This window comes from Molossus molossus, unplaced genomic scaffold (genome assembly GCF_014108415.1).
Source record: "Molossus molossus isolate mMolMol1 unplaced genomic scaffold, mMolMol1.p scaffold_m16_p_5, whole genome shotgun sequence".
Lineage (NCBI taxonomy): Eukaryota > Metazoa > Chordata > Mammalia > Chiroptera > Molossidae > Molossus > Molossus molossus.
Genome location: NW_023425388.1, coordinates 57,627,488 through 57,641,417, shown reverse-complemented (window position 1 = coordinate 57,641,417; position 13,930 = coordinate 57,627,488). Strand labels below are relative to the sequence as shown.

Sequence of the window (13,930 nt, the reverse complement as noted above, 5' to 3'; positions counted from 1 at the left end):
ATAATACTAAAAAATAGTACTTGCTTTATAGCCTTGCATGTACCTCTTTCCAGAGGTGGAATACCAAAGGAAACCATCATTATAAAATAAAATTGCTTTTATATTAATGGAAATGTGGTTTTAAAAGAAATAATTGATGTTAAACATGATCCAAGTTCTAATTTTGACCTAACAATATTTTCATAATGTTTTGTTTTGAAAGGTAATATTAACAGTAACAATGATATTTTTATACTCCTTCCAAAAATGATCAGGTAGCTAAGTTGTTAGGAATAATAGTACCAAAGGATAGTATGGGATAGAATATGAAGGTTTCCATATTAAATATTTAAAATATTTTCTCTTCCTGAACAATTTAAAGCTATTTTTAATGCATTCAATGTTTTGTGTTATCCAGATCTGCAAGTTATTTTTAAAATGTATCCATACACAAGAGGATAGGTATATAAAACTAAAGAAATTACGTTGATAACTAAAACAATCTAATCTTAAAAATGTTCCTAAATAATTGAAAGCTGACTTTTTTATGTGGATTTAAAAAAAATTTGTGCTCAGAAGTCCTTTCCTCTTATTTTTTCATGTTGAAGTACTCTGCTTTAAGAAACTTTTTAAAAACAATTAGTCTTTAATCTACTAGGGTGTTCTTTTTCCTTATTTCCTTAGGAGTCAGTGGATCATTGGGGGAAATGCTGCTTGTCCTGGATCCTGGACTGTAGAAAGAAGATACCGAAAGCAAAATACATGTATCTGGCTCAGGAGCTCCTGATTGATCCGGAATGGCCACCAAAACCTCAGACAACAACAGAAGCTAAAGCTTTAGTTAAGGAAAATGGATCATGTCAGATCATCACCATAACATAGCAGCACATCAGTCTTGGTGGTATGCTAGTAGCAGTATTGAACAGTATGCAATTTAGGACTTTCTGATCCTGTGTGTCAGAATGGCATTATTTCTGTTTGTGTTCCTTCTAATATAGTAGCTGATTTGAGAGCTTTTTTTTAAAACAAAACAAATAAAAGATTGGCCTGCCAGTTAAATTAATAATCAATCTATGAAGTCCTCTTTCTTCATTCAGTAGCTCTGAATATAATATTTCCATAATTTTCTTGATTGTTACCTTCAGTGATACTGTTTTATTACAGGATATAGAAGAAAGTTGGTATTTGGTAGGGTTTTAGACATTAGCTTTTAAGACTTAGTTTATACCTTTAAATTTATTTTCATGACTCCTCTTAGAAAAACTCCTCATTTATATACAGGCCCTAAATTTATGACTGAGAAATAAAATGAGTGTTAGCCTCTAGTGAAAATAGGTAAAAAAACCCTGTTTTCATTTGATTCCAACATTTCTTCCAAAGAATTCTATATATATATACACCAGATTCCTTTGATAGCCAGAGTTGGGAGTGAGTTGCATGGTGTTGCTTATAGAACAACTCAGGTAATTTCCACTTATGGTTTTTTATCTTCTGTACAAACCGCCTGGGTTTTATTTTTCTAATCAGCAAGGTGCTTCACTGCCTTCTTGAGACGTCCCTCAAAACTATTAATGTACCTTGTGCTGTCTGGTGTCAGTAGTATATTTGCTTCAGTTATATGTTGTAAAACCTTTTTCACTAGGAAGAAAGATTATTTCTTTTGGTAATAGATGTGGATCTATCTTTCTAATGCCTCTTCATACCTGTTTTTTTTTTTCTCTCTCTCAGGTTTTATTATTATTTTAAATCTTTTTATTTTCTACTTTTTAATTACCTACAGACATTGGATGATAGTGAGTTAGTTTTTTTAAAAAAAATTTGTTAGACTTTTGCCTACTAAAAATTTTAAGATTTGATGTTTGTCTATCCTATCGATAATGAGGGTTTAAAAATAGTTTAGAACCACTGCTCTTGCTTTTGCAGTATGAACTTGGTGAGAGTTTGTTTTATGCCATTAGGTGGCGCCAGAGGTCAGAGTACCTATTTTGGATTGGATGTTTATAAATGAGTAATATTTTTTGGTTGTGGAACTTTCTGGGAGAAAAGAAAAATAGAAATAAAGTTAAAGAATAGACATTCATTGAACTAAAAGACATGTGGATAATATTTTTCACCTTTGTTTAACCTAGTTAATATTTAAATTCTAAACAAAATAAAAGTAACTTTAAAAATGCCTTTATAAGTAAGATCCAGCAGTTTGACAAAGCCCACAATTATGATAAACAAGGAAACTGATATTGCTGTAAAATGGACACTAAACTACTAAAAGTATGTGACATTATCCTGTGTTCTTCCTTAACCAGTAGCACGCATGTACTTTTCACTTCTAGCTGGTCATTATTTTCCTACTCTATACTTACCAATTTACTAAATGTTACCCAGAACTATAGAATCAAATGGTTCTCATTTTTTTGTGGTTCAGAGACATGAATGATAATTTGGTAACTATAGGAAAATGTAAATTACACTCAGGATCACAGTTATTGCTATTGCCACTGAAGTTTCTTACAAAAATATAATGGAAGTTTTCCATCAAAAATATAATATGATATTAATATACATTAGATGATAAGAACAATTGTTCCATGAATGATTCTATGAAGCTATGCATCTTAGACCTCTTGAGCTGTGAATTAGCACTGTTTCTATAGTTACTTATTTTCTTGATTGTTTTATAATTTCCATGTTTATTTTCAACATGTACAAGTGTTACTCTTCAGTGATATCCCAGAATTGTAAATCTTATTCTTTGATTTAAATACTGAAGTATATAATTAAGGTAATTGCTAAGTAGCAGCTTAAAAACCCAATTATCAGTTTGTATTTAACATCTTTAAAAGCATGATTATAAAGAACTATATTTTTTACACCTTTTTTTTTTTTAACATTTAGATTTTATAAGGGTTTTATATCTCATCTGTCCATATTGTTTTCAAAGGAATAAGGTTTTTAAGTAAGTGGAAAAGCATTTGTAGGAAATTAGGTTTGAACATAGACTAAAGTAGGTTGTTCAAGTTGTAATTGATGGCTTCCAGAATATTATTTGAAGAATGTCTCTGAATATAGGTGTGGGTCCTACTCAGTGCCATAGATAGAGTCCTCTCGTTAGGTCACCATTACATAGTAATTTTGAGTCTGAATTTCACATTAAATTATTTGAGTGTATACAGACCTAAATTTTAAAATCTGTACATATATTATTTTGGTGTATTAAGATTAATAAATATTGCTGATTTAAATTTTATTTATGCACATACTTAAGGACAGAAATGTCTGGGAGAGTAATTGTTAAATAATGATATGTAACTTTTTAACTTTTTAAATAAATAACAAGATTTGTAATGTGTGTCTCCCTCAGGGTTGTTTAAAGTTTGTTTTTTTCCCCCTCCCTCAAATATAAATAGTGGTAACTTTGTTTTGTATCTTTTAGCACCAACTGCTGTAAAGCAATGCTGCAAATAATGCTTGAATAAAAGTTGCTAAGCCAACAACAAAATAAATACTTTTTATATTAGTTTTATAATCCTTGCATTCAAAAGCTTTTCAAATTGCACTTACATTTAAACAAAACTGTTGCAGTTTTTACTGTATTTATTTTGTTTTTTCTGTTTATGAAAATACTGCACAGTTTCAAAGGCATGGTAAAATATCAGTGTTTATATATTCTGTTTCCAAAACAGCTATACATACACTATTCAGAAAAGAGCAAAATTCAAGCTTTAGAAAACATTCTACCATTTCTTGCATGTAATTTTGACATATCTGAAAATAGGCTTTTGTATATTTATGGTGGGAGGTGGTTGGGAACTTTTAACAAAATGTGGGATGTTAATTTTTGTACATTCTGTGGGTATTTACACATATTTTTTATGTATTAAAATTTGGTAATTATGTGCACATTAAATTAATAAAATAAAAACTTCCTGTTATGATTTGTTAATTCCCTAAGACTTTAGAATTTTTTTAATAAACTTTATATCAGAAATAATACTGCATCTTTATATTTTTTAAATTGTATTGCTGCTCAAGAATGGTACCCTAATGTCAAAAGGCATACATTCGTAATTGTACATTCAGCACTGTAAATAACCTTATGAAATCTTTTTTGATTGAAGCTATTCAAAATAAAAATGTAAATGAATGAAATAGCATTTCCTTTTTTTCTGTGTCTTTATACATTTGTTTGCTTCTTAGTTATATGAATACTACCCTCTCTGTATTTATTTTCCTGCTTAATATCCCCCCCCCTTTTTTTAACTTTGGATTTTTGAAGTTAATAAATACCACATTTAACATTTATGTGTTGTGACCATCCATGGAAACCTATCAGTCCCATACAATGTAGAGCCAGATGTTAAGTGTTAGGAGATCTGAGGGAAATGGTGAATTATAAGATTAGGGACTTAGTCTATTTATTAATAGTTGGGAAGATCAAACCAAAAGCTAAGATCATGTAAGAGTACGTTTGAAATGAAGTGGCATCCATGGGTACAAAAAGAGCCCTCCAGGGAGAGAAGCTGGGAGCTATCTGCTGGCCATAGAAATCCCAGAGAAGGCAGATTTGTGTTGAGTCTTTGTGCTTGGGCACCAGGTGTTTCCTGGTGTGGCAGGAGACATGCAACCTCGGCTATGGGCTGTGTGGTTTGCTGTGGTTGGATGGATTTGGGTGGTATGAAGGCTAGTTTGAGCTCAAGTTCTCCCAAGCACTATAGTTTGTATAGCAAATGATCATATCCCCACAGCCTGCTGGTGTGGGCATAGTTCTTATCTTCCCTTCTCTTCCCCCTACATCACTTCCAGTTGCTTTATTCTTAGTGTATATTGCAGGGAAGGACAGAAGGAATTCCAGGAGTTTGAGGTTGTCCCTGTTCATAGTTGGGGTTGTGGTTACTCCGCAGGTTCAGAGAAATCCCTGCTGTGTCCTGGCCTCTGAGTCTTCCTTATAGAGGAAGAAAAGCGTATCTTATCCAGGCAGACACTTGCTTTTAATGGCCAAACCCCACAGGCCAGGGTTCTGTGACTTATACAGAAGCCATTTAGGACAGCAGATTTCTGACCTGTTACATAGATTCTAGCTCCGAAGGACCTGAACACTAGAGCCATCATTGCTCAAAATAATTCTCAATACCTTGTTTATTTGTTCAGCAGATGGACTCAGTGTTCCCCTCTTGTCTGCAACTCTGTACCGTTTTTCCCTTCTTGGGGAATCAGAATGTCCTGCTGTCTTCAAAGAACAAAATTTGGAGGTCTTCTTGGGGAAAAGAAGCTTCACCAGAATTTGATTCCAAGTCTTACTTTGATTATGCCACAGTAATTCTTCCCAATCTATCACACTTGCTCCCTGGCATTTTCATTGGCAAAGGGCCTTTCACTTGGTGTGCCTGAGCATGTCTGACTCACTGCATCACCGGGATATTTGTTCTGAGCTCTAGAGTTCCTTCCTTTGATTAGAGCTCAAAGATGGGTGGCCCATGATCCCTGGTAGAGGGTGCCTTTCCCTGTGGTTTAGGACTTCATGACTTAGAAGGTAATTTCAGTCAGTTCAGCATTTACTGGACTTACATTTGGCTACATCAAAGGCTGCTTGGATTTCAGTGCATTTTCTATACCTGCAAGTGTCATGGAGCAGGGAATTCTTTCTCAACCAGGATAAAATAAGGAGTATTGCACCACTCCACTCAATGATTCCAGAGGTTAATGTTTATAATTCACAATTCAAGCCTGGACTTTCTTCAGTATGTTTCAGTACCTTTGTCCTTATGTTTTTTTTTTTTCTTCAATGATGCCATTTTCTCTTCCAAATCACTTTATTTTTATATTAAAAATTTTTTTATTTTTTTTATTTTTATTTTGGTATGTGCCCCTAGTGAGAACCAAACCTGGGACTCTCTGGTCCGCAGGCCAGTGCTCCAACTGCTGAGCCAAACCGGCCTGAGCTAAAAAAATACATGTAGAAGAAATATGTATATATCTTCCTGTCAATATGTTTTTTAAAATGTTACACAAGTAGAATCCCACTGTATATGCTGCACGGCCTTGCTTTTCTTTCATTCAGTGTATCTGAGAGAGTTATGGCAGCACTTGGAGCTCAGCTGTATTCACTTTAAAGTCTGTAATGCAGCCCACTGTGTGGATGTACCATAACTTCAACAACTTGTTCCCTGTTGCTGGTCATTTAGGTTTTTGTTAATTTTTCTGTTACAATCTTACAATAAATGTTTTTGTGTTCATATCTTTTTTAAAAGTATTTTTCTTTATTGATTTTAGAGAGCAATAGAAACATCAATGAGAGAGAACATCGATTGGCTGCCTCCTGCATGCATCCCGCTGGGGATCGGCCCACAACCTAGGCATGTGCCCTGACCGGGAATTGAACCAGTGGCCTCTTGGTGCAGTGGGTCAATCGACACTCAACCACTGAGCCACACCGGCTGGGCTGTGCACATATCTTAATGAGCATATCTATAGGCTATATTTTTATCAGTGGAACTGCTGGACAAAGAATATGTATATTTTAAATTTGGTTGATACTACTAAATTTTTCTCCAAAAAGTTTGCCCCAATTTATATATCCACCAATGTAGCAAGAAAATGTCTAGTTCTTCACACTTTATAGAACACTGCATATTTTCAGGCTTTGAACATTAAAAGGTTACTTCAGTGTGGTACTGGTGCAGGAATTATCATAGCCCAGAAACAGAGCCGCACATTGATGAGAGCCTACCTAGTTCATGACAGTGCTGACGTTGTAGCTCTGAGGGAAGAGGGATTTATATAAATAGAGTTAGGACAGCCCGTTATCCTAATGAAAAAAAAAAAAAAGACTACTCACATCTTACACAAAAATCAACTCTAGATGGATTAAAGACCTAAAAGTGAAGGACAGAACTATAAACTTAATAAGGCATTATAGAAAAGTATTTTTCTGATTTGGCAGGAAAGGAGGATTTATTTTCATAGACACAAAAATCACAAATTATAGAAGATTGATAACTTTGCCTATCATAAGACCTATGTCAAAAGACCTCATAAAGAAGGTGAAAAGCAAACCACAAACTAGTTGAAGATATTTGTAACACCTATACCCAAAGGATTAGTATCCAGAATATATAAAGAATGCCTATAATTCAGTTTTTTATAAAAGTGTTTTTAAAAGACATAAGCATACATACTTTGTACCTAGACACATAGGCGAAAGAAAACTCAGATTTCTCAAGGGGAAATGGCTCTTAAAATATGAAAAGATGCTCAAGTTCATTGTTAGGGAGATGAAAATTAAAACCACACTGATAATTGTTTTATATTAACTGCAAAGATCACATTTTTAGAAATTCCAAGTGTGGGCAGAGCTATGCAGCACAGGAACTGTTGTGCACTGCAGTGGCATCACGTATTGCTACAACTGCATTGGGAAGCAGTTTGACATTCCCAAGTTAAACTGAACATGTGAATACCCTTCAACCAACCCAGTGATACATAATTGAACATATTTTAGAAGGGTTTCAGTCTTACTATTTCTAAAAAGAAAGAAATTGAGTGGAGCATTTAAGAATAGTCTTAGCCTTATGATTCATCCAAGGAGGAAGGTGAAACTGGATTAGAGACCTGGGGCAGTGTGGTATGAAAAAGAAGCCCCAAAGAGGCTTTTCTAGCTTCACAGAATTATGTTGTGCCATTTATGGAGAAACTTCTCTCCCTCCTGCTCTTACCATTCAGCGTTGACAGTAGGACTTAGATATGGTCTCTTTCAGTTCGAAAATATTTGTCATTAAAAACCAGAATATGCCCTCTGAGATAGGGCTCTTTCTATGACTTTTATTCTGTTTAAGTCTTTATCCTGAGGATGCAGGGATGCTGCCCTTTTCCTTTGGAAAGTGCCAAGTCACAGGCAAAGCTCTAAGCCTCTCAGTTGCTTTGGGGTGCAGTAACATTTCAGGTAAGGCCAAATATTTTTAAAAATTAATATGGGCAACTGGAGGGCTTGGTTAGTCCCTGTGTGCATAAGAAATAAAATTTAGCTATAAGAAACAATTTGTGTAAAATTACATTTGGGAAACATTGTTTTGGCAGATTAGTATTAATGTGTATATTTCACAGATGATTCAATGCCATGAAAATTAATTTTCATATTTATGGCTCAGACATACTACTCTCAAATTCTAGTTCTGTGACCCTGGTTAAGTTACTTAAGCTTTACATGCCTTAGTTTCTTCATTCTTTAGGGATAATAATAGTACCTACCTCCTAGTGTTCTGTAAGGATTAAATAGATTGATTCAAATAAAATGCTGGGAACAATGCATAGCATAAGTGTTAAATATTATTACCTGCATTTTTCAGAGTGGCTAAGTGAGGGTGTTCACTATTTGGGGGGGGGGGTTGAGATGTTCATTTTTTAGTAGAGTAGTTGGTATTGCAATTAGTCCCCTCGTGACTTTTTGGTTATAGGCACCCCTGGATAAGGTATAAAGTCAAGAGCAACGCTATTTCCACAATGGGCACTGCTCTGTGATATCTGGAGCTTGAATGTGAGAATGATTATTTAATGAGTTCTCTCAATGTACACATGTTAGAGTGTTGGCTTTTCTATAGCTTTGAAAACGCTTTAATTTCAATGCTTTGTACTGAGTGTAAAATCAGTGAAACAAAAGAATGAGACCTCACAGTGTAGAATGAATGCAGCTCTTTTCACCCCTAGGGAAATCTGCACGCCTAAGAAAAGTGGGAGATTTAGTTGCAGCTGGATTACCAAACCAGTGATAATCCTGGCGAAACAATCATGCCTCTGCAAAATTAAATTCCCAGGGTTACAAGATCGAATACGAACGTTGGCTCGTGCGTGCGGCCCACGGGTTTCGGACATGCTGAGGAGCAGCCTGCTGTGCGCCGCGCTGGCGCTCCTGCGCGCCCAGCCCTTCCCCTGCCCGCCCGCGTGCAGGTGTGCGGTCCGCGACGCGGCGCAGTGCTCCGGCGGCGACGTGGCGCGCGTGGCCGCCCTCCGCCTGCCCACCAACCTCACGCACATCCTGCTTTTCCAAATGGGCCGCGGCACCTTGCAGAATCACAGCTTCAGTGGCATGACGGTCCTGCAGCGCCTGATCCTGTCAGACAGCCACGTTTCCGCCATCGCCCCCGGCACCTTCGATGACCTGATAAAACTAAAAACCCTGAGGCTGTCGCGCAACAAGATCACTCATCTCCCAGCCGCGCTCTTGGATAAGATGGTTCTCTTGGAACAGTTGTTTCTGGACCACAATGAACTCGTTTTTCTTCCCGAGAGACTCTTCACGCATCTGTGGAACCTGAGAGTGTTGGATTTATCGGGAAACAATTTGACTCACCTGCCCGAGGGACTGTTTGGAGCACAGGCTAAGCTTGAGAAACTCATGCTCCACTCGAACCAGCTCGTCTCTCTGGACTCGGGGCTACTGAGCAACCTGCGCGCCCTGACGGAGCTGCGACTCGACAAAAACCGCATCCGTTCCGTCGCGCCCGGGGTCTTCGACCGGCTCCGCAACCTGAGCTCGTTGACTCTTTCCAGAAACCAGCTCCAGTTCCTGCCTTCTGCACTCTTCCTTCATTTGCACAACTTGACCTTCTTGACGTTGTTCGAGAACCCGCTGGAGGAGCTCCCGGGGGTGCTCTTCGGGAGGATGGCCGGCTTGCGGGAGTTGAAGCTGAGCGGCACCCAGCTGCGCACCCTGCCCGACGCCGTCTTCCGCAACCTGAGCCGCTTGCAGGCGTTGGAGGTGACCCTGAGCCCGCGTCTGGGCGCGCTCCCGGAGGGCGCCTTCCGGGGCCTCGGCGAGCTCCAGGTGCTCGACCTGCAGGCCAACAGCCTGGCCTCCCTCCCCGACGGCCTGCTGCGCGGCCTCAGCCAGCTGCGGCAAGTGTCACTGAGCCACAACAGGCTGCGCGCCCTGCCCCGCGGACTCTTCCGCGACCTCCGTAGCCTGGAGGAGGTCCTGCTCGAGCACAACGAGCTGGAGACCCTGCCCGATGACGTGTTTGGAGCGCTGCCCCGGCTGACGAAGGTCCTGCTGGGGCACAATCCCTGGCGCTGTGACTGTAGCCTGCGGCCGTTCCTGGCGTGGCTGCGACAGCACCCGGGCCTCGTGAGCCGAACGGAAATGCCGCCGCGGTGCCGCCACCCAGGGCAGCCTGCTGGCCTGCTGCTGCAGGCTCTGCAGGACGGCGATCTGGGGTGCCCGAGCACTGGGGTCCCGCCTCCTCCCTCTCCCGCCCCCACCCGGCCGGCCCTGCCCTCCGCCCGAGGCCCCCCAGCCTTGGCGCCTAACAGCTCAGGACCCTGGGCGTGGGCCCAGCCGGTGGCCGAGGGCCAGCGTCAAGACCACAGCCTGTTCTGGGGTCTTTATTTGCTGCTCTTAGGCATTCAGGCTGTAATAACAGGGATCATTGTGTTTGCTATGATTAAACTCGGCTGGCTCTTTCGAAAATTAATCAGAGAGGGAGCTCTCGTCTGAGTCAAAGAAAAACCTTGCAAGTAATTAAAACGTGACCAGAGTATTGTTAATGTGGCTCTGGGAGAATCCAGACAAGCTGCAGTTGTCTTCTCTTCCCCTTCCCCTGCCGCCCTCCCCTTCCCCCTCAATCCCCTCTTTCCTCCTCCTCCTCCTCCCCCCTCCCCTTTCACAGAATGACCCTTACGTTTGTAAATTGTAACTGCTTGGCTTCATCCTGCTTCACTGCGCGGTCCTGCGGAGGTGGACTGTGTTTACCTCATCCTCGTGTGCCCCGTACCCGGTGCAGAGGGGTCTCTGCAAAGTTTACTGAGGAAGGGTGCGAATGAGCCAGCCAACGCCAGGCCAGGCCGGTTCCTGCACGTCGTCGGTGTCTGGCGCGTGTGCAGTAGATGAATAAAATGAATACACATGATCCAAGTGATGGCGACTTTTCCTGGGGGAAGGATTGATTGTCCTCTTGATCTACTGTTTGAAAAGCAGAACTCTGTCAGCTCTTCTTTCCCTTGTCTCCCCCGCCCCCTTACTTTTTGTATCTCTGTGGGTTATTTGGGAGGGCGGGACTCCATTCGCTGAGCGCGTATTTTCAGAGTAAGCCTACCCTGTGTTAGGCTGGGAGAAAGGAGCACGGGGCCTTCCCTCCCGGCGCTCAGCGCTCGGTGGGTGACGGAAGCCAGGACGCCGGGACCGTGCGGTTAGGGCTGAGTGCCCAGGAGCAGGAGGAGGAGCCGCGGGAAGGGTGGGTGGAGCAGAGATTTGAGAAAGAAGTGGGAGCTCCCCAGGAGGTCGAAGAGTGTGTGTGTGTGTCCCTTGTGTGTGCGGGTTGGGGGAGGGGACATTGATTCAGAGAGTCCCTGTGTGTGTGCATGCAAAGACTCTGAAACTGCTATGAGAGAGAAGTGTATCTTTGACACTGAGTTGGTTTTCATTTTCTGGCACTAAATGCTACCTCATTTCACAAGCATTTATGGAGCACCTAACATGTGACAGGTATTCATGAATGTAATGGCAAGCTTGGTTTCTAGTTTATTAAGGTTGATCATGTTCTCACTTATTCGTCCAAGTGAAACACAGCACAACCCCTGTTGCTTTCAATGGATGTCTGTCCTTATGAGCAGCCGTGGTTAAAACATGGGCTGGAGAGTTAACAACCATGGGTTCAAATCCCAGCTCCACCACTTACTAACTGCATAGGACTTTGGGCAAGACACTTAAATTCCCCTAAGCCTGGGTTTCCTCATCCCTGGAAAGGGATAAAGAGTACTTGCTTCAGAGAGTTGTGAGAATTAGAGGCAATAAAGCATGTGATAACAGCCCAGCGCCCTGTGAACAGTAAATGCTCAATGTTAGCTCTTATTAAAGGGCAAGCAATTACCTGTACTACTGCTGTCCTGACTTCTAAAGAAGAGCTCTGAGTTGTTTTTTCTTCTCTGGGTATATAAAGGCGAGAGCAAACTTTCTCAAACTGAAGGTTACCTTCAAACCAGTTTGTCTTCATGTGTGGGTGGTCTCGAGCCTGTGTGCCTAGGCTCTGTGCTCAGAGTCCAGAGCAATGATCCTCGGAACAACACCAACAGGACGCGGAGCAGGAATTGCTGGCTTCCTGGAATTTGGGCATTGTCAGGGCACTTCTCCTTCAAGGCCAAATTTGAACGTCTCCTGTTAAAGCCTCTCCTGGCTGCCCAGGCAGCCTACAGTGTTCCCTGCCACGAGCCCCCTCGCAGGCTCTGGGGCATGAGGCACCCTCCTCGCCCCATCTGCTCCTGGTCACCCTTCACTCTGGTATGTGTATATGTTCATGTGCCTCCTTGTCTTATTTATTTCCACAGCTCCAACTTTTGTGACCACCTGCAGCATAAAACCCAGACTTTTTTGATGCACTGCCCTCTCCAGTCCTAACCGCTGTGCTCTCAGGCGAGCGACCTTACTCTGTAAGCCTCCATTTCCTCACCGGTGGAGTGAGAATAATGATGGTCCTTGCCATGGCTGCAAGGGCAGAATGAAACAATCCAGGCCAGGTAGTTAAGTCAGTGGTGCAAGTGGGACTCAAGAGAAGTTGGCTATTATTATGATTAGCTCTTTTGAACACGCCACGTTCGAACATGTCTCATTGCCATTGCCATGTTCTTTCATTCAGCAAATATTTGTTGAGTACCTGCTCTGAACCAGGCCGTCTTCTAAGTGCGGGATAAGCAGTGGTTAAAACAAAGTACACACTTCCATTGGGTTTACATTTTGGTGTCCCCTCAATGGAAACATCTTCCCTGAACTCCTGGCCATTATCTTTAAACATTCAGAGAAGTAAGGAGAACAACTTGAACACCTGAACCCACTTTATAAAATCTGTATACTTTGCTCTATTTGCTTCAGATATATTTTTTAACTGAATAAAATACGACAGATAAAGTCGAAGGCTCCTGTTCTCATTGTTCTCCTTCTCTCCTTTGAGGTAACCTACTTAATAACTTTTTTTCACATCCCCAGGTGTGTTTTATACCTTTACTACGTGTGTCTGCAACTCTGAACAAGATGAAGTAAGGCTTTGCCTGTTTCCAAATTGTATATAAATGAGGCTGTTCTGCGTAAGCATCTTCAACTATTTCCTTCTGGGCTAACATTTTTGAGATTTATCCATATGAAGCATTTGACGCTAGTTCATTCATTTTAATAGCTGCATAATAGTCTATTGAACAAATAGACCACAATTTATCTGTCCCCTTGTTGATGGACATATTCCCAGTGTTTTCTCTCTTTTTTTAATTCTCCATTACTCTACTTCCTCCCCAACTCTTAATAATGTCAGAATTTTAAATTTCTGTCAATTTGATAGGTATGAAATGGTAACTTGTTTTATCTTTTATTTCCCTGATAACTAGTGAAGTTAAATTTATTTTTAAATGTCTATTGAGCCCTGGCCAGTTTGGCTCAGCGGTTAGAGCGTCGACCCGCAGACTGGAGAGTCTTGGGTTTGGTTCCCACTAAGGGCACATACCTCAGTTGCAGTTTGTCCCCGCCCCAGTTGGGTGGCAATCAGTCGATGTGTCTCTCTCACGTCGATGTTTCTCTCTCTCTCTTCCTCCCTCTCTCTCTCCCGCTTTATCTAAAGATAAATGCAAAAAAGTCCTCGAGTGAGGATAAAAAAAAAATGTTTATTGAACATTCAGATTTCTTCTTTTAAGAATGATCTGTGCATATACATTGACCAATTTATAACGGGGCATTTTGTCCTCTTCCTTTTGATTTGTAGGACTTTTTCACACAGCCTGGACACAAATCCTCTGTGAGTTGTATGTCTTGCAACTAACAACCCCTTTTCATTTTGTGGCTTCTTATTTTACTTTGCTTATACTGTCTTTTATAGAACAGAAGCTCTTTGATCTAGTCAAAGTTATCAATATAACTTTATGGTTGGGCTTTTACAAAATCTTGTTTAAGAAATTCTTCCTACTGTGCCCCACTGGCTCCTCTGTC

The 13,930-nt window shown here is 40.9% G+C and overlaps 2 protein-coding genes across 9 annotated transcripts in view; both read left to right on the top strand.

Annotated features, from left to right (window-relative positions):
* ATP13A3 (ATPase 13A3) overlaps nt 1-4,122 on the top strand; it is a 114,178-nt gene extending 110,056 nt beyond the window's left edge. For all 7 annotated transcript variants that reach the window (XM_036242420.1, XM_036242421.1, XM_036242422.1 and 4 more), the window contains one exon: nt 664-4,122. In XM_036242420.1, coding sequence (XP_036098313.1) covers nt 664-861 — 198 coding nt within the window. In that variant the 3' untranslated portion in view covers nt 862-4,122. The remainder of the gene's footprint in view (nt 1-663) is intronic.
* A 3,641-nt stretch (nt 4,123-7,763) lies between these two features.
* Nucleotides 7,764-12,825, top strand: GP5 (glycoprotein V platelet). 2 transcript variants are annotated; one of them, XM_036242423.1, is made up of 2 exons: nt 7,764-7,915; nt 8,784-12,825. In XM_036242423.1, exons 1-2 carry the CDS (start codon nt 7,831-7,833, stop codon nt 10,460-10,462), a joined length of 1,764 nt encoding a protein of 587 aa, XP_036098316.1. In that variant the 5' UTR covers nt 7,764-7,830; the 3' UTR covers nt 10,463-12,825. The 2 variants fall into 2 exon arrangements, with proteins under 2 accessions (XP_036098316.1, XP_036098317.1); XM_036242424.1 differs by having other exon boundaries at nt 7,828-7,915; nt 8,677-12,825.
* The last annotated feature ends 1,105 nt before the right edge of the window (nt 12,826-13,930 follow it).